The 19,628-nt window shown below is 53.9% G+C and overlaps 1 protein-coding gene across 2 annotated transcripts; it reads left to right on the top strand.

Moving 5' to 3' along the window:
• Positions 1–1,216: 1,216 nt before the first annotated feature.
• Tnfaip2 (TNF alpha induced protein 2) lies at positions 1,217–13,369 on the top strand. Of its 2 annotated transcripts, none has more exons than XM_074067099.1 (12): positions 1,217–1,475; positions 3,799–4,168; positions 4,427–5,060; positions 6,960–7,074; positions 7,222–7,344; positions 7,542–7,642; positions 8,280–8,378; positions 8,820–8,943; positions 9,764–9,886; positions 10,147–10,302; positions 10,474–10,595; positions 11,800–13,369. In XM_074067099.1, the coding sequence occupies exons 2-12, from the start codon at positions 3,814–3,816 to the stop codon at positions 11,939–11,941; spliced, it is 2,094 nt and encodes a 697-aa protein (XP_073923200.1). In that variant the 5' UTR covers positions 1,217–1,475; positions 3,799–3,813; the 3' UTR covers positions 11,942–13,369. The 2 variants fall into 2 exon arrangements, with proteins under 2 accessions (XP_073923200.1, XP_073923199.1); XM_074067098.1 differs by having other exon boundaries at positions 3,796–4,168.
• Positions 13,370–19,628: the final 6,259 nt, after the last annotated feature.

Genomic DNA, 19,628 nt, shown 5'->3' with positions numbered 1-19,628 from the left:
CAGGGCCAGGCCCCTAGTCTCCCTAGCTGCTGCAGGGTGGAGGGGAAAGATGGAATGACCCACCAGCCTGAGCCCTATGGCTCCATGGGCTTATCTGAAAAATCTTATCCCTGGGGGCCTCGTGGAAAGAAGAGGTGGGGTCTCTGTCTTCAAGCCACCTCCTGGCAGCCTCCTATACCTGCCTCTCACAACCCCCCAGGGACAGGATGGAGAATAGTCCAAGCCTAAACCTGACACTCAGCCTCCACTCCCAAGGAGGAAGAGGAAGTTCTCAGTCCCAAGGGACACCCCCTGAACATAACCCCCATTCCACAGTCCCTCCCTACCCTCAAAGACCTGTGCCCAGGCTAGTAGGGGGAGAAAGGAGGGGGGAAGAAAAAGGAGGACCAAACAAAAGGTGGGGAGGAGCCTTGGCTCCAGCAAGAAGCAAAAGGGAAGCTGGTTCCCAGAGGGAAATTCCTGAATGACATGATCCTTTCCAGAGGGCAGGAATTCCTAAGATGAAATAGAGAGGGGCTAAGTGACTTATGGAGTCGCCCATGGATCTCCTTCATATTTCAGTCCATCTTCTCCCAACCTTCCCATCCCCGGAGACAGACTCAGAGATACAGCATGTAGATGGGGAAACTGAGGTCCAGAAAGGATGCCATGGCTCAACGCCATGCTGAGTCGGGTGTAAGGTGAGCTAGTGGTGGTGAATGAAGCCTGAGTTTTCGGGTCTGGACCTTGTACCCATGGTCCTGGCCCAGCCCTAGACCAGAAAGGGAAAGTGCTTCAGTGGGAGTCCTCCACGCCTGTGCTTGAGGCCATACTCTGCCATTTCTGTCACTCTCAGATGTGACTTCACCTTTCAGAGCACGTCCTCATTTCAAGCAAAGCTTGAGAATGAAAGGACTGGATAGACACCAGCGTTCGGCTCAGCGCACAGCAGCCCCTTTTCCTTTGGGCTTCTCCTGAAAGCCCGCCTCCCAAGCCTCTGCGGCCACAAGTGGTGCCTTTAGGGGAACGCTCTGCCCAGAGGGGCGATCTCACGCGGCAGAGCCGTTAGGGCGGGAGAGGGCGCTCCCCCCAGCTGGGGTGGGTGCTGGCTGTGTGACGTAGCCCTGGGCATTCGCCCCTGCCAGGCAGCCAATCAGAGGCCGTCGTCGGACAATGGCTCGGCTCCCATTTGATCCATCCGGGGGTGAACGGGGGCGGGGAGGGGGGGGCAGATGCCTTCCGAGCGCCCCACATACCCGGGCCACGCTCGGCTGGCCCCGCCATCCCGGGCCCCGGCTGCGGGGGGCAGCGTCCCGCCCCTCTATCTTGGACTGGGCAGGGACAGCACCGCCCGACCCCAGCGCAGCCTAGGCCTTGGCCTCCGCCCGCGGGTTTTCCGCGGTTACAGCAGGGCGGGCGGGGTGGAGGCGGAGCCTGCGACTATTTCAGGCAGTGTTCAGTCGGGGCCAGGACAGCGGCGACCCAGCCTGGACACAGTAAGTGACCTCCGCCGCTTTGCGTCGGTCCCCACGCTCCGCGCGACTTCCCGCTGGTCCCGACCCTGAGTCTCCTACCGTGTTCCCGGAGGGAATGGCCTGGAGTGGCCTAGAAGGCGGGGGTAGTCCCACTACTAGGGAAACTGAGGCCCATAGGCTAAGCGCTAGGGAGCAGAGGGCAGGGAGAGGGGTGAGGCTGGAGACAAAGGCATTATTCCCATTTCACAGATGGGGAAACTGAAACCTATGAAAGAAGGGGGTTGTGCAGTGTAGTCCACACACTAGTGACAAGTGAAGCTGAGCCCACTGCTGGTTCCACACCAGCTGTCTCTGACAGGCCAAGCCTGAGACAGACCCAGGGCTGCTGTTGCAGGAGGAGTTTGTGCACTACAGCAACACCCTAAAGGACCTGCAGGAGCTGGGCCTGGAGGTCACACAGAGCCTGGCGGGTGTGGGACCAAGAAACTGTGCTGTTGGGAGGCATGACAGTGAGAGCCTAGGTAGGGCTGGTGGGCAGCACTGCTGGCCAGGGTCACCCCTCCCCCATCCCAGGAGGAGCATAAGGGGGGCAGGTACCCCAGGTACTGGGGAGGGGCTGAGCAGCCCCTGTGGCCAGACCAGTTTCTGTGGGTGCTTGGTATGCAAATGGAATGGATTGGGAGGGGCTGAAATGGCCTGTGACCTCAATCCTAGTGACTTTGGTTGAGGCCTCCCCAGAGCACACCCTGCTTGGTCCTGGGGGTGGAATTCTAACCCACATGGCACTGGGGAGGCAGCTGATGTCTGGGAGTGCAGGACTCTGTCCAGAGAACCTGGGGAGGATGACAGGGGCTGGGTGAAGAAACCCAGGCTTCCTGTCCAATCAGGTGGCTCTGATCAAGCCCCAGGGTAGGGGACAAGCCCATCAGGGAATGGGCAGGGTAGCTGGGCTGATGGAGGCAGAAGGGGCTGTGGGAAGAGGTCTAATCTGAGCTCCCCCTTTTCTCCCACCTGCTGGTCCTTGGGCAAACACCTACCATCTGCAGAATTGGTTTCTCCTTTGGGATGATGGATCATCCTGTCTGCCGTGCACGGGTGTTTCAGGGTTACTCCAAGACATCCTGATGAACAGGAGATACAGTTTGATGTATTTATTCTTGAGGGTGGGGCAGGCAGGTTGCACCATGGTTATGGGTCATGCCAGTTACCAGGGAGCCCAAACCCCTGCCTGCTCCCTCTCTCAGGGTCAGCCATACTTGGCTCTGGTGGTCCTGGCCTTGCTCAAACAGTGGGGAGAGTCTGCCTCTCTGGATGCAATGGGGGATGAGGAGACAAGGAAAAGCTGGGCTCAGGAGCCAGCTGACCTGACTTCCAAGTTCAAGCTGTTGACCACAGGGATATTTTAAGCTAAATAACACCCTTTTTGGGTGGGAGAGAGGAAGAGATGGGATGGGCACCCAGGAAGGACATCGAAACTGAAAGCTTTTGTGAAGGTGACATCACCCCATTTGGGAGCAGGCAGGGTGGGGTGGAAGCCAGGCTCAAGTTGCTGGTGACCTCAGGCAGCCCTGTGCCTTGCCAAGCCCCTTCCCTTGTTGACATGTGAAAGGTTCTCAGAGGTCCTGTCCCATCATCTGAAGCCTGAGGGGGCCTTATGTCTTCTATAGTCCTGACACCTGAGGCCAGCATGGGGCAGTCAGGCTCTGCTCCCCTGGTGGCCCCAGTAAGAGCAGCTGTATTTCTACTCATGGCATCTTTCCATAACCTCAAAGTTAGATCAGAACTGTGATAGGAGGGCTGGGGCCAGGCTGAGTATGAGGAGGTGTGGGCCCCTGCCTCAGGCTAACCTGGTGTTCTGTAATCCTGGCATGGCTCTAACCTTTTTGGACCTCTGTTCTTGCTCTGTCCAAAGGGACAGCAGCTTGTGTCCTGCCTCCTCTCCAGGGTCGGGTGGGATCAGGCAAGTACTCACTCCCTGCTATCCCTTCTCCTTAACAAGAGGGTGGACTAGCAAGGAAAGATTTGCCAAAATGCAGAGAAGGCCCTCCTCTATCCATCCCATCTGGGAGGCTTGGGGTCTCCAGCTTCTTTCCTGCCTCATGGGTAATTTTGGGAGGGTACCATGGAGGACTGGAAGAAGATCTTTTCATGCTGGGACACTTGTGGCCAGGGAGGGAACAGAGTTGGTGCTCACCTAAGCCAGGAAATGGCTGGGGCCCCTGGTGGTTGTACAGGTAAAAGTAGAGTAAGCATGCTTATTATTGCCACCCAGCCTGGACATGCAGGCCTGGGAGCTGGCCCACTGTCATCACTGACTCCTTCACTCCCCATCCCCCACCAGCAGGACTGAGCCAGGGTCATGCTGAAGATGATGACCTTCTTCCAAAGCCTTCCAAGCCAGCAGCCTATGCCAGAGACCTTCCACTTCCCTGGAAGTCCCCCCAAATTGCGCTCTGTATCAGAGGCCGAGTCAGAGACCTCCATGTCAGAGGCTTCTTCTGAAGACTTAATGCCACCCCTCCTGGCTGGGGTGGCCCCAGGTGGGGAGGAGGAAGAAACTGCAAAAAAGGAGAAGAAGAAGCCAAAAGGACTGGCCAACATGTTTAGCGTCTTCACCAAAGGGAAAAAGAAGAAGAAGAAGGGTCAGCCCAGCTCAACAGAGCCAGAGAGCGAGCCCAAGACCAAGCCAGAGCTGGATGGGCCAATGCCCACAGGTAGGGGGAACCTTAGCTGGGACTGGGGTCCTGCCATAGAGCTGGTCCAAGCCTGGGCAGGGTTGGGACTCATGGGAGAGAAAGAGCCACACACCCAGAACAGGACTGGGAGGTGAGATGGGTTAGGAGGTGCCCATCTCCCTCTGTCACCTGTGTCCCCCATCTTGGGGGCTGGGGCATTAGGCTCACCCTCTGGGGTCCCAGCCTCTTCTTGTCCACGGTGGGTTTGGAAGCCTAATGCAGGTTTCTGGCCCGCAGTGGAGGAGCTGAAAGAGGCCCTGGAGCTCGGGCGACTGGAGGCGGCGCGGCCGCTGCTGGCGCTGGAGCGGGAGCTGGTGGCGGCGGCGGCGGCGGGCGGCATGAGCGCGGAGGAGCTGGTGCAGCGCCAGAGCAAGGTGGAGGCGCTGTACGTGCTGCTGCGCGGGCAGGTGCTCGGCGTGTTGCGGAGGCCACTGGAGGTGGCGCCCGAGCGGCTGCGCCAGGCGCTGGCCGTGGTGGCGGAGCAGGAGCTCGAGGACCGTCGGGCGACGGCGGCGGGGCCCCGGGCGGCAGAGCTGGCGGCCACGCGCCCGCGGTGTTGGCTGCAGCTGTGGCGGGGCGGCGTGGCCGAGGTGGCGGCGGAGCGCCTGGCTGCGCCGCCGACTACGGGCGCCGAGGGCCTCTCGGAGGCCGAGAGAGTCTTCCTGCACATGGGCCGCACCATAAAGGAGGACCTGGTGGCCGCGGTGGAACGGCTGAAGCCGCTGTTCCCCGCCGAGTTCGACGTCGTGGCCACCTACGCTAAGAGCTACCACGAGCACTTCGCGACCCACCTGAGCGCCATGGCGCAGTTCGAGCTGTGTGAGCGCGACACCTACTTGTTGCTGCTCTGGGTGCAGAACTTCTACCCCAAGTGAGCTGGTGCTGGTGGTCGGGGAGGGGTCTCCTCTCGGAGGGGTGTCCCGCGGGAACCAGTATTTACTGAGTGCAGAGTTGCTGGGTGCGACTTGGGTTCAAAGGAGCCAAGCCTGGGCATGATGCGACTCGTCAAGCCTGGGTACAGCTGGGTCTGTCTTGTGCTTGGAACCCTCAGGTGGCCCCAGCCATGTTCTGCGGTTGGGAAAATAGAGGCACAGAGAATGGAAGGGGCTTGGTCATTCACTCAGGAGGTCCCAGTCTGGAGAGAGATGAAGCAGAGCAGGAAGGGTGTGGCAGAGGAGGCCAGACACAAGGGAGGCCAGAGCAGGGCCCTGAGAGGAGACCAGGCCTGGGGGAGTCACAGTTCATAGTCTAATTAATGGATGTGGAGTCAGACAGAGAAGGGGACAGGATGGGCAGGGAAGAAGTGGTAGGAGGATGGTGTTCCTGGCAAAGGGACTGGAATTCTGGGAGTTGAGCAGAGCTGCCAGGTGACTGGATTTGTCTGGCATGCTGTGCAGGTAACCCCAAGCAGGAGAGCTAGCAGGGTTGGGATAGGGGCAGGTGTCCTCTTGGGAAGATCCCTGTGAGCACACTGCAGGACCACTGGCCTTGCATGCTAAGGCCTGGAGATCCGAAAGTGAGGGTTTGGCTGCGCCAAAGGATGGTAGCTGGTACCCAACTGGGTCTGGCCCCAGACTCCATGGATCCCAGAGTCCCTGAGTGTGTCTGTCATTCACACAAGCTAGAAATGCCCAGGGCAGTGAAGACTGGAGGTTCCTGTTGAGGGTATTCCACCCTTGCTGTCCCCTTCCCTGAATGTGAAGTCTGCAGGATGGAAGGGTAGGGGGCACAAATAGTGTGAGCACTGTCTGAGGGTCTTGGAGACCTTTCAGTGGCCAGTGGCCTGCTGGTGCTGATGGACCAGCCCCTAATAGGAGGGCCAGAGAAAGGCCACAGAGGGGCTGGAGGGGGGGTGGTTAGGTGAGGAGGTGGCTGGGCAAAGGGAAATGGTCACAGGGCAGGGGCTGCCAGAGAGAAGCTGGGCCCTGATCCAGTTCCTGCCAGCCTATCTTGACTCATCAGGAAATGCCCAACACTCATACCTCTACCTAAATGCCTTCCTGTCCTTGTGACACTTGGGTGTCTGGGCCTAGTGAGGTTAGCAAAGCAGGAAACTAAGCCCAACCTAGATATGGAGTCCAAGGAGTCATTGTTGAGGCCTGTGTGGCCTGAAGTGTGGGAGAACAGAGGGATACGACTGCATCCAGACTGGTTGAGAGGCACAGAAAGGGTTATTCTTAAGCCTCTAGGCAGACAAATGGTCTTTAGAAAGTACCAGGGCTGGGCAGGTCCTCTAGGATGTCTGGAGCCCCGCAGAGGCACCAGGAGAGCAATATGGAGCAGCCCTTCCTGCCTGTCAGCAGGGTAGACTTGTAGGGAGCCAGTGGAGTGGGCCTCAAGGCCACTGGGATAAGGAGTTGGGTTGTATCTGTGACAGAGAGAAGCTTTTGAGCAAGAGGTGATCAGATTGGAAAGGAAGCTCTGGGTGGTGAAGGCAGTGGAGGCCAGGGTAGGAGCAGGGAGGGAGGAAGGAGGAGGTTCCTGCAGGGGGCCAGGAGGGAGAGAGTGGTAGCCTGGCAGGGGACCAGGGTAACCTCTAGGCTGATAGATTTTTAGGGACCTTTTAGAGCAGGAGTGGCTGTGGGGGTGTAAGGCACAATGATCCCAGGGTTTGGGGCTTAAACCAAACTAAGCAGATGAGGATCCATCCTTTGACCTGGGGAGCCTTGAGTGAGGAGTGCCAGGGCTGTGCTGCGTCCGGGACTCCTGCTGAAGGGATGTTGCTAAATGGGTGCAGTTTTCCTCATGCCAGCCCCACCTCTGCCCACAGTGAAATCCTCAGCAGCCCTAAACTGGCAGGGGAGCTGCAGGGTATCAAGCTGGGGAGCCTACTGCCACCTAAGCAGATCCGGTTGCTGGAGGCTACATTCCTGTCCAACGAGGTGGTGAGTTCCTGTGCCGGGGTCAGGGCTGGGCTGAAAACAGAGGAGCCGTGCAGAGACAGACCGTCACAGGCAGGGAGTGTGACAGGTGCTTCCAGGTGAGCAGGGTGACAGGGCCAGTGCTGTAATGACCTACCCCTCTTCCTCCAGGCCAATGTGAAGGAACTGATGACCCGAGCCTTGGAGCTGGAGTCCCAGCGCTGGACCAAGGATGTAGCTCCCCAGAAGCTGGATGGCCACTGCCACAGTGAGCTGGCTATTGACATCATGCAGGTACCACAGGCCACCCACTGAGCACATTATGCAAGAGCAGAGTCCACCTGTGCACAAGCAGTACCCACGCCCACTAGCTACCACGCACAGGCACCAAGTCCACCCGTGAGCACCCCTTCGGGCCATCATGCTCCCCTGCCTCCCCCTGCCCCAGTCCAGGCAGGCCCCTGTTTTGCTCACCTGCTGCCATCCTGCAGATCGTCTCCCAGGGCCAGACCAAGGCCGAGAACATCACCCCTGACGTGGGCAGGCAGATAAAGCAGGTGCTGCTGGTGGAGATGGCCAGGTTCTTGAGGAGGTAGGTGTGTCCCTGTGGGCATGGGGTGGAGATGGGGGGGGCTGCAATACCACTTTGAGCCTTAGCCCTCCTTTGTGCCCCAGTTGGGGATACATCAGCCCTGCCCTGACCCTGTCATTCAGAGCTAGAAATCCTCTACTTGCTACCCTGCCCCTGGGCACTGAGAGCCTCAGGTGGTGTGACCCCCATGGGAGTCAGTGTGGGTGTTTCCTGCCCCCACCTCCATCAGTAAAGATCCCAGAAAAGCAGAGTCCAGCTTCTGAGAGGATGTCCCATGAGAAACTGGGGGACCCTTCCCTCCACACACCCATTCCCCATTCCAGAATTAACTCATTTCTGAGGACTCCATCAGTCAACCATAGCACTCTGCAGAGTGCTGGAGAAGGGGGAGGTGACTTAAAGAAGGAGCAAGGACCCCAGAGCTGGGTAATACCTTCTTAGGAGTTGCTTGGCCCCTTTGGCCTTAGTTTGTGTAGCCAGTGACCCAATACTTACGGGCTCCTCCCTGGGCAGTGGGAAGACATTCAGATGGAACAGCACTCAGTAAACCCAGAAAGCCTGGGAGGAACGGGGAGGGAGGCTGCTATTGTCTCAGTGTTTGTGCTGGTCTTAAAGGCGCCCCTTCTGGTTTTTCCAGCTACCAGCACACCTTTGATGAATTTCTGGAGAGAGGCAAACAGCTGAAAAATTACAGGGCCAATGTCATTGCCAACGTCAACAATTGCCTGTCCTTCCGGTGAGGATGATAGGAGGGTTTGCCTGATGGAGACATGGGGCAGCTGGGAAGTGGAGGGAGGAGTCGCCTTTGCAGAGATGTGGAATTAAAGTTAACACGGTCTGTGAGGATGCTGCAGGCATCTGTCCAGGGCTGAAGGAGTCAACATGGATACCAGTGATCTGCTCATACTTTATTCTTATAACAAAGTCATGAAGCAGATGGCAAACTGAGGGATGCAGAGTCAGGTAACTTGCTCTCAGGTAGAAGGGGATGTGCTTCAGGTATATCCTGGGGTATGAGAGTATGAAGGTAGGACTTGGACTTGATCTCATTGGGAGTGGGGAGCCATTGAGAGTTCTAGAGTGAATAGATGGTTTAGGAAGATTGGTTCGGGGCTCACTGGGTGTGGGGCTAGAGGCTGGGAAGTCTGGTATATAACCTCCTGCCTCCACTGTCCAGAACATCTATGGAGCAGAAGTGGCAGATACCACAAAATCCCTCTAGCCACCTGCTAGACCCCCTGAATGAGCTCAAGGGTCACAGCTTTGACATCCTTCTCCAGAACCTCTTTGTGGACCTGAAGGTAAGATGGGCTTCTTTCCCTGCGGAGCACACTGAACCTAGCACAGGGGCAAGAGCGCGGGAGGAGCTCAGGAGGGAAGGCAGAAGCATCCAGTTGGGGAGGACCTGCTCCAGGCCTGTGGGAGGCATGACTGGGTTACTGCTGTGGTGCTCGGTATGCCTGGGTGATGGGATCCTGTAAGGATTTCCACTTTGTCCCCCGCACCTGCTCCTGGGGCTTGGCTTGGCCTGAGAGGGGTTGCCAGGGCTGGGACGGCCTGAAGAAGTCTCAGTGCCCTTCCCCATAGAGCTCAGAGCTCCCCCCACCTCTCACCCCAGCTCATGCCTCACTCCCAACTCCTGGTGCTCAGGGCCTTTGGTAGTGGGATTGCATCTCCTGGAGGCCTAGAAATCCACAGAGTGGGAGTCAGGGGTCCCTCAAAAGGCAGAGGCAGGGCTCCTTGCCCAGTGTCTGGGACTGGAGGTCATGGCAGCCCTGGGATTTAGTTAAAGGCCCCGGTAGTGACCCTGAATGACTTGGCACAGGCTCATGGCCCAGCCAAGAGCAAGGCCTTGTTTATGCAGGAATTTGTTTATTTAAGAGGGAGTTGGTGGAAAAGGCCTCAGGGCCTGCAGGCATGCTGTCCTGGCTCCTGAGTTGCAGTTGGATGACCTTGGAAAAGAGTACACAGTCCCTGCCTCCACTTCCTGTCTGTGAACGGGGGGACCTGACCTCTGTCCGGTTCCTGGGGAGTCCTTGAGTGTGTCAGTGTGAGGTGTCTGTGCCTGGTGGCCTTCCTCTCCAGGGTGTGACCAGACATCCTGCCTCTCTCTTGTCTCAGCCACTGTTCAAGAAGTTCACCCAGACTCGCTGGGCAGCGCCAGCTGAGATCCTGGAGGAAATCTTCACCACTGTGTTCGGAAGGCTGCCTGAGTTCTCAGAACTGCAGGACTGTTTCCAGAAGGTGAGGGGGGCTCGAGGCTGGTGGCTGGCCCTGGGGGTGGGGCAGACTGGATGCCCATGCTGACACGTGTGTGTACACCCATGCACCCACATGCACTCACACTTGCATGGGAACTCATGCACTGACATGTGTGCGTACACTCGTGCACCCCTCTGCTCTGCATCTGTCTCTCCTGGGTTCCTGGCCTGGAGGCTGCAGAAGAGGAGAGCTTCCTGGCAGCATGAGCAATGTCTCATACCATCGGCCACTTGCCTCTTCAGGAACTCATGGAGGCTGTGCACCTGCACCTGGTGAAGGAGTACATCATCCGCCTCAGCAAGCCTCGCCTGGTCCTCAAGACAGCTGAGCAGCAGCAGCAGCTGGCGAAGCACATCCTGGCCAATGCTGAAGCCATCCGGGACTTCTGCACTAAGAATGTGAGCCCCTGCCCACTGCTCCTGGGCCCTTTGGGATGGACTGCCACTTCTTCCCTAGTCCCTTGGGTTTAGAAGGGACTAAGCCCAGCTAGTAATTGCCCTGAGCACCTCTAGCCCCCAAGTGCTCATGGGGACAGGTGTACCCTCCCTCAACCAACCCTGTGCCTGCAGGGCTCCCCAGCAACCTGGCTGCACCTTGCCCTCCCCACACTCGCTGAGATCATTCGTCTGCAAGATCCCAGTGCAATCAAGATGGAGGTAGCCACATATGCCATCTCATACCCTGACTTCAGGTGAGAACAAGGGGCCCTGAGGATCTGAGCAGTTAGGATGACCCTGTCAGGCCCCACCGTGGTCAGGATCTCAAGGGGCTGAAGTCTTTACCAGAAATGTATGCATTTGACCCTCACTACAACCTGAAAGGCTGATACTGTTTATTGCCATTATACCACTGAAGCCTAGGGAGATGAAGGGATATGTTCAGGGTGACATAGCTAGTTAGTGGTAGAGCTAAGACAAAGCCAGGAAGTGTGCTCCATGGCCCATGCTCTTAGCCTTACATGATGTTACCACTCAGAGGGGAAAGTGAGACCAGAGAGACCATGGTCTACCACTGTGCCTGTGTGTATTTGGGGCTTGGACCTATGCCCTGGGTCCTGGGGCTCCTTTTTGGAAGTGGAGCTGCCTGAGGGCCTGGTGAGCCATTGTTTCTCTCTGTGCTGGGTCCTCTGACATGGTAAGGAAAGTATGAATGGGCATCGACTGGAAGTTGACCTAGCTTAGGTCATCCAGCACTTCCAGCCCAGTCCATTCTATCCACCCATTCATCTATCCATCCATACAAGTAGCCATCCACCCATCTCATCTATCTATCTATCTATCATCTGTCCATCTGTGTACCCATCTACCCATCCATCCATCCATTTATTCATCTATCTTTCTGCTTACTCACCCATCCACCTGCCTATTTTTCCATCTATCCACACACCTACCCACTTATCCATCCCTCCACTCATCCCACCAACAAGTATTTAGCAGTTTTCTAGGTGACAGGCTCTGTTCTAGACACTGGGATGCAGTGAAGTACAAGATAGGTCAGGCCTCAGTCCTCCCTCATGTAGGCTACAGTCTGTTGAGGGTCAGCAGTCATGAGGTAATCAGGCAAAGAAATCCAACAATTCCAAGTTGTAGAGTTTAACCAAGATCTTGAATCATAGGAGGGGTTGACTTCACAGATGGGAAGGCCTTTTGGGGGTGGTAACATGAGACCTAAAGGATAGGAAGTAAGTGGTCACCTCAAGGGCATGTTTTGATGAAATAGCCAGTGCAAAGGCCCGATGGGCTGGAGCACAGTGGGTGAGGAACAGTGGGATGCCCTAGTGAGCAGAGGGTTGGCTGCAGGGTCCTATGGCTGGGCCTGAAGTTTGGGGAGCTGGGAAGGGCTGTGAGTAGGGGTGTTGATGACCAACTGGGCTAATGGGATGCTCTCCTTGCCAGCAAAGGCCATCTGAGTGCCATCCTGGCCATCAAGGGGAACCTATCAAGCAGTGATGTCAAGAGCATCCGGAATATCCTGGACATCGATATGGGAGTGCAGGAGCCCTCCAGGTCCCTATTTTCACTTATAAGTATTGGTTAGCTTTTCCTGCAGTCTGACCTGCTTGTGAGCACCCAGCAAGCATCAGGCACCACCCCACTTGGGGACTGTTTAGACTGGTGCTGTCTTCATGACCCCTCATGGGCCTCTTACATACTGCTGCTGCTTCTGTCCAGCCCTGGCTCTGGACCAGGACCTGGGCAGCTAGGGTTGGACAGACCCCAGTTCACTTACATGTCCTGTGGGGAACACTAGTTACAGGGAGAAGATACATCGGCACCTAAGAAACTGTAGAAATGATGGTTGATCGTGTCTACATAAAAGGAGGGAACTGAGGCAGGGAGGGTATGGCCAGAGGTCAGGGATCCTGGGCCACTCCCTGCCCTTCTACAGTCTGTCTCCTAATGGTCCTCCTTATGGGTGGGTCTGAATGTGTCCCTTCAGCTTCCTAGGGCTGAGGCCAAGCTTCACTTGTTCTGCCTCCTTCGGCTCAGGCCACCATGAGCTGGGCAGCAATTCTAGAACTGAAGACAGAACTGGAAAGGAAAGAAGGAAAAAATCAACTCTTATTTGGGGCCTGGAAAGGGGCTTTTAGGGCTCCATGGTGAGCTAAGGGCAGAGATGGCATCAGAACATACTTCTGATTGTCAAATGGCCCTGGCAGGCTGCCCCTCGAGCATAGGCCCATACCCTCCTCTGCACTCCTCAAGGGCTTCCCCTAAGGGGGAACCTGTGTTGTCCACCATAGGTTATTCCAGTGTCTATTGGGTCCTCCAAAGTTCACCCTGCCCCCCATGCAGGGGGTCAGACCCCAGGGCTGCCTCTGTGAGCCCTGCCACCTGAAAGTCTGGCTGAGGACTGGCAGGATTAGGGCAAGCTCTGTATCATTTCCTATTGCTGCTGTAACAAATTTCCACACACTTAGTGGATTAGAACGAGAATTTATCTCCACCTGCAATTTTAATTCCTATTTGCCATGTCACCTGACAGTCACAAGATCTGGGAATTAGTGTTGGGGGCCATTATTCTACTCAGTACAGCCCCATCCATTCCCTGCACCATGGGGCATCTGGTTGTACACCAAGGAAAGTGTAAGTTTAGTTGCCCCGGTAGGCCTCTGCTACTCCAAAGAGCCTACTCCTCCCTGAGCCTAAAAGTCCCCTCAGAGCACAAGAGAGGGCAAGCCTGACCTAGCTTTGATTATGCTTCTAAGGTGCCGAGCTGGGGTTTCGAGCCAGCTCTGTGAGTTTGTCCCTTTTTCCCAGGTACTGTCTTAAGGCACTGTGGCCAGTAGCTGGCCAGTATGACGATGCATAAAAGTATTTCTACATTTGTATGAGTTAGCTTATATGATGTTATTATTAATATTTTTTTATAGTACTGATTTTGTATATGTGTACTAAGACTAGATCCAGGTTTTTATAGCTTGATATAAAGCTGATTTGAAAAGTGGTGTGGTGTGTGGTCTATTTTGGGAGCTGCAAACTTGGAGCACCTTCGGTGACTTTCTCATCATTTTGGTGTCTGGGCAAAAACTATCCTCCTAGGCTCTGTGTCAAATCCTGTTCCAGCTCCCCCACCCCTACCCTCACCTCCACCCTCACCCCGTGATCCAGTCAAGAGAATGCCCCGCCCCTTCTCCTTTGTGTGCTGAGCTCAGAGGGACAGCCTGCAGGCCATGGCCAGCCACTTCCCCCTGACTGTTTCCTCATCTGTAAACAGGGGGTTGTCCCTCGCAGCCCTTTAGTGAGGAAGAGTGGCTAGTGGAGGTTGGAGGAGTGGACTCCATGCTTGGGCCCCTGTGGAAACTCACATTTTTGGAATTTTGGCTGTGAACAGAATAGCCCCTGGTTTCTGTATAGCTGGTAGGGCAGGCTGCTCTTCCTCTGCATTCCAATTCTGGCCTAGGATTTGGGGTAGAACAGAGTCCCTAGAGAGGGAAGGGGGTGGAGCGTGACAAACCCATTCCACAGAGTCGGGGAGTGGCTCCGGGAGCCGGGTCCACGGGGACACAGAGGGAGCTGCAGCGGGGAGAGGAAGTCCTGTCTGGAGAGTCCCACGCGCGCGGGCTGTTGGGCATGGGATGGCGCCCAGCGCGCAGTAGGAAGCCAGGGGGCGGGACGGGGCCTTGCGCGCGGGCTGTGGGTGGGAGCTTGCTGGAGCCCAGGGAGAGTTGGTTTCTGGGGCTCGCCTCAGCTTCGAGCCTAGGGAGGAGACACTGCTCCCCTATCTCACATAGGGAGGAGAGCCGAGAACCAGAGGGAAGCTTTGAAGCAATCTCACAGACAGTAACAGACCGCAGGAGGCCGGGCTAGCGCCCGGGGGGTCCACGATCGCGGGGGTGGGGGGCGAGTGGGAAGAAAGACAGCAGGTGGGAAGTGTAGGGTAAGAAAGAGGAGAAGGAATAGGGTGGATGAAGGTGGTGCACAGAGGGAGACCTGTCAGGGAGAAGGCCAGGGCCCAAGGGCAGTGAGTTAGATGGCACTGGGTTCATTCCAACTGTAATGGAAGGTGTTGGAGAGTTCCAAAAAGGGGATTTGGTGTTGGTGTGACATGAATTGGAAAGACCCCTCTGGCTGCTGCATGGAGAATGGGGAGCAGAGGGAAGGCCCAGAGAGCCCATAGGAGACTTGAGGTTCTCCAGGGATATAGCAAGGGCTGTGACTGTGAGTAGAATGGGTTGGCTCTGTGATAGAGCATTTCAAGTCTAAAAGATCCTAGCCAAGCCAGTGGTCAGTGGCGCTGCTTCCAGAAAAGAGGAAAGAGGACTTGTGGGGGGCTGGTGTTGGCTAAGTTAAGTTTGAGAAGTCTGCAGAAAGGGCATGTTGCTTGTTAGAAAGAGCAAGACCCAAGTGAGTGACAATTCCCTGTGTGAGGCTGTTGGCCACCAGGCCCTCTCACTGCTTTGGGGCCTGATTATGCACAGGCTCTGTGGAGGTGGATGTGGTGACATGGGTCAAGTCCACAGGTGCACAAACCTGTGAGCCAGCTATTCCCTTTCTAGGGATTTATCTTATCCATAGCCCAACAGCCACCACGCAAGTGACACAGGTACCAAGTCACTCCCTTCTATTGTTGTAGCAAAATACTGGAAATTCCCCGAATACCCATTGGTAGACACCAGAGAAATAACTGCAGTATCCCCAAACAATGGAGGGCTGTACAGCTGTGAAAGAAGGAAGTTCAGAACATATAATGTTAAGAACATAACAACATAATGCAGACGAACATAATACAGGGGTTGTGAGAGTCTGTCTTCAAATAGATGAAAATGGAGATACATGTACGTTTTTGTTTGCTTATGAGTGCAGCCTGGAGTGAATAATAGTGGTCATTTGCACATGTGGTGGTGTGGCACGTGTGTGCTCTGTGTGTGTGTGTGTGTGTGTGTGTGTGCATGTGTGAAAGGAGGAAGAGAGGATCTAGGCTGGATGGAGACAGGGTGAAAAGACACATTTCATTGTGTACCTGGTTATAATTTTTATTATTGAGCCATATGAATGCATACATATTAGCATTTTATAATTGAAGAAATTGAAAGCAGGTACTGCTGGAGACTTGGGGACAGGGGAGATGAGACTTGGGTGTCTTGGGTGGGGGATTGCCCAGCCATGGCAAGCACCCATTTGAAGCATGTGTGTCCTCAGCCTGTGATTGCTCCAGCCTCGCTTGGTGCTCAGGTGCAGGCCAGGGGTCACAGAGTGGGTTTAACTGACAACTTGGTTTTTGTGAGCACACTAGAGGACAGAGCTGAAGTGTGAGAGGTGCTCACTAAGGACATGTCCTCATGACAGACAGTTGGTGTCAGGAGGATGCAGGGGCAAGGAGGGTGGTAGGACATGTGTGAATGGGGGCAAGGGGCTGTGAAATAGCCCTAGGTTGGAGGACAAGGTTCCTAGTGGGCAAAGGAGGATTGCTGAGGTATAGTGACAAGGCTCTGGTCACAGGACTATGGAGGCTGTAGACGTGCAACAAGTTACTGGTGGACACAGAGCTGGGGTGTGACCCTGAGAGTGTGACTGACCTTGTTGGAAGCTAAGAGCTCACAGAACTGGGCAGCAGCGTGTGGATACTTACGGAGCTGTGGTAGATGGTAAGCAGGGGTGATGCCCTCTGAGAATTCAGGGAGAGAGTCAGGAGAGATGACAGCAACCATGAAGAAAGGAGAGATGGTTGGGAGTTAGCATGTCTGCCAGTGCGGGTGGCACTGACCTTAGAAAGGCCTCAGCCTCATCCACTGCCTCCTGCCCCTTGCCTGAGGGAAGTGGACAGTGCTCAGATTTAGTGGTTGGATCAGGCTTGCAAGGGCCTTGCTGGAGCCTCACCCAGGAAGGCTGAGTCTGGGTGAAGGAGCCCCGATGCTCAGTTCCCTGAGCCTTTTGGAGACAGTGCATATGCTGGACCTGCATTAAGGATTGCCTAAATCAGTTGGTCCACAGTCCTTTAGTTGTCACTGTAGAGTCGCCCAAAAAGCTGTGACAACCTGGAGTGAGGAGGATGCAGGGACATTGCTAGCCAAAACCTTCACTAGTGAGACACCACTCCTGCAGGGTGGAAGGAGTGTTGATTGATGGCTTAGGGCTGTGCCTGGAGACTGGACTGCAAATGAGTCTGGCAAGATCTGGGGGAGGAGCCTGGAGCATCTGAGGTGTTTCATCTCCAGGAGGCCAGCCTTGGCCAGCACACAGGATGGCAGAAAGGTTTTATTTGTGCTAAGAGAAGGCAAATCCCTTGCATAAGCACTTTTCCTGCTCCTGCTTATGTCACATTTGCTGATGTCTAATGGCCAAAGTCAGTCACATGGCCAAGTTCAGATTCAAGAGTTGGATAAATAGGCTCTCTTTTGATGAGAAAATATGCAGTATACTATGGACATGCTTCACCCCAGCTTACCACACTCTGACCTCTGACCTCTGACTACAATTATTTGCATTCCTCTCTCATGCAAAATACATCCTCCCCATCCCAAGATTACCCAAAGTCTCATCCCTTATGGATCATGGTTGCAATAGATAATCCTGTGATCTTCACAGGACTGAGTGGTGACAAGGCTCCTCAATGCAGCTCTGTGGAGTTTTTGTTTTGTTTTCAGTGCTGGAGATAGCAAATCCATGGCCTCACAAGTATTCAGTCACTGAGCTACATCCCCACCCCTTTTAAATTTTATTTTGAGACAGGGTCTCGCTAAGTTTTCCAACTTGGCCTCAAACTTGTGATCCAACATTGGGCCATCACTGTTGATTGAGAGACTTAGAGGACAAGTTAGGTGCACTCACAAGGGAGATATGAGGATAGGTAAGACACCTAAAAAATTAGCTAGCATTTGTTGCCCTCAACGCAGAGAAACTAAAGCAGATACCTTAAAAGCAACTGAGGTCAATAGGAGAAGGGGACCAGGAACTAGAGGAAAGGTTAGATCAAAAAGAATTAACCTAGAAGGTAACACACATGCACAAGAAATTAATGTGAGTCAATGCCCTGTATAGCTATCCTTATCTCAACTAGCAAAAACCCTTGTTCCTTCCTATTACTGCTTATACTCTTTTCAACAAAATTAGAGATAAGAGCAAAATAGTTTCTGCTGTGTATTGAGGGGGTGGGGGGAGAGGGGTGGGTGGTAAGGGAGGGGGTGGGGGCAGGGGGGAGAAATGACCCAAACATTGTATGCACATATGAATAATAAAACAATAAAAATTTAAAAAAAAAAGAACTAAAATGAAAAAAAAAATGATTTCTAAGAGACACAACAAAGAAAAATAAATGAAACCATATCATATCAATAACACATAAAACACAGAGCATGTAAATATGATTAAAGGGAGTGATCAGTATTTGCACAAGTCATTAATAAATGTGAAGATGGTGGGCTGGAAAAAAAAAAGTTAGGTGCACAGCCATACTTGACATAGAGAGGATGGCCACTGTCAACCATGTCATTCCAAGAAGTGAAGAGCTGGGCCATCCTGAAGTCTAGCTGGCTCATGGCCAGAACCTCTTCCCCAGTCCAGAAGAGGAACATGCTTCCATGAGAGCCCAGTTTTGTTCCATTCTAACAGTTCTCAACTCCCCTGTTTCTCTGCACCCTCGCCGTGGCCTGCAGAGGACTCCATTTGCCACAGTGAGTGGCCCATGTGTGTGGCTTTCTCCGTCTTTGTGTTAGCTAGGGGCCGGTCACGAGGTAGTAGCGCGCAGTATGATGGGGGATGTTTAATACAGGAGTTGTTGACTGGAGCATGGAATGAGCATGGGCCAGTGAGGAATGAGGGAGAGGTATAGAAACACAAGAATATCAGACACTGGGCACAGCCACTGCCCATAGGGCTGAGCCAAGCTCCAAGGAAGAGTGAATCCAGAAGAGTCTTCATCCCCCGAACCAGGACTTGGGCCTCTTTGAAAAGGAGTAACTTTGGTAAAGTTCACCCAGGTGTTCTGCCAGAAGAACTTGCTGGAAAGTCTCCCTCCAGAACTCCAGGTAAGCCATGCAGGTGCCATGCCTCACAACTTGTGCAAAGCCACCTAAGGGAATCCTGGGGGGGAAGCAGTCCATGGGAAGAGGTACTGGTGACAAACCAGAAACAGGTGAACAAGATCCCCTTCCACCTTCATTGTCTCTCCAGCGCCCTCTGCTGATGAAGCTTAGGGCTGCCAGCTGGCAAGTGAGAAGCTCCAGAATCCTCAGACAGAATGCAATGAAGGATGGGGGTGGAGCCCAGAGGCAACAGGTTGATAAGTAGCAACCCGCTTCCATATGCAGCCTTATACATACAGTTAACCTTTCATAAAAACTTCCACCACCACGCGTGATGCATCCACTCTTCCTGTAAATGAAGTCAGGTTCACCCTTTATCCAAAATAAGAAGATACTGCATCCATCACTGGCTGAACTGATTATCCCTCAAATTCAGGCATAGCCCATACAGTACTTTGTTGTACAATACATTAGCCTCCAGAAAAATATGTACAAAATTACAAATATGTAAATACAATAGTGTAAACATACACAACAAAATGTCAAGGAAAGAAGAGGGAAGTGGTTAGCATATATTAACAAACAAACACAAAATGAACAAAGGAAACAAAGCCAAGCTACTGCAGTCATCAGGAGCTCATTCTTGATACCCAAGACCACTTGCTTCATTTCTTATTCAGCTTCTTATTCATCCCAGATAGTCCTCATTTCTGCCAGGACCTCAGTCAGCTCTTTGCAGATCTTAATTTGATGAAACAACCCAAACTTTCATTCCAGAAGGCTCTGTCTGGATCCTCAGTTGACCTACCTTTCTATGGCTGGGGTAGTTCTCTACTCAGTGTTACTGATGGTCATGAAATAATAAGTGCTGGAGAATACCCCTTCCCAGACAGGTCCTCCTGACGCTGATCGCACAGTGGCAGTCCAGCATCTCCCAGCTGGCTTGGCAAAATCCATCACCTGAACAAAATGCAAAGAGGTTAAAATTGAAGCAAAAATCAAGTGTTATTTGTGAATAGCATTGCAGTGGAAATACACATGCCATAGTAAACTATGGATGTACTGGAAAGACTAATGCAAAGGGAAGTTTTTGAACAGAAAATGAGCATTATTAGTTGGGCACAGTGGCTCACACCTGTAATCCCAGCTACTTGGGAGGTGGAGATCAGGAAGATCATGGCCTGAAGCCAACCCAGGCAAAAATTTCATGAGAACCCATCTCAACAAATAAAAGCTGGGCATGGTGGCATGAACCTGTAA

This window comes from Castor canadensis, chromosome 3 (genome assembly GCF_047511655.1).
Source record: "Castor canadensis chromosome 3, mCasCan1.hap1v2, whole genome shotgun sequence".
Taxonomy (NCBI): domain Eukaryota; kingdom Metazoa; phylum Chordata; class Mammalia; order Rodentia; family Castoridae; genus Castor; species Castor canadensis.
The sequence above is the reverse complement of the archived record's forward strand: the minus strand, read 5'-3'. Positions and strand labels throughout refer to the sequence as shown.

Coding starts and splice junctions, on each gene's coding strand:
- Tnfaip2 (XM_074067099.1), top strand. CDS start 3,814: ATGCTGAAGATGATGACCTTCTTCCAAAGCCTTCCAAGCCAGCAGCCT. Junction 4,169..4,426: donor GGATGGGCCAATGCCCACAG/GTAGGGGGAACC, acceptor TCTGGCCCGCAG/TGGAGGAGCTGAAAGAGGCC. Junction 7,643..8,279: donor ATGGCCAGGTTCTTGAGGAG/GTAGGTGTGTCC, acceptor TGGTTTTTCCAG/CTACCAGCACACCTTTGATG.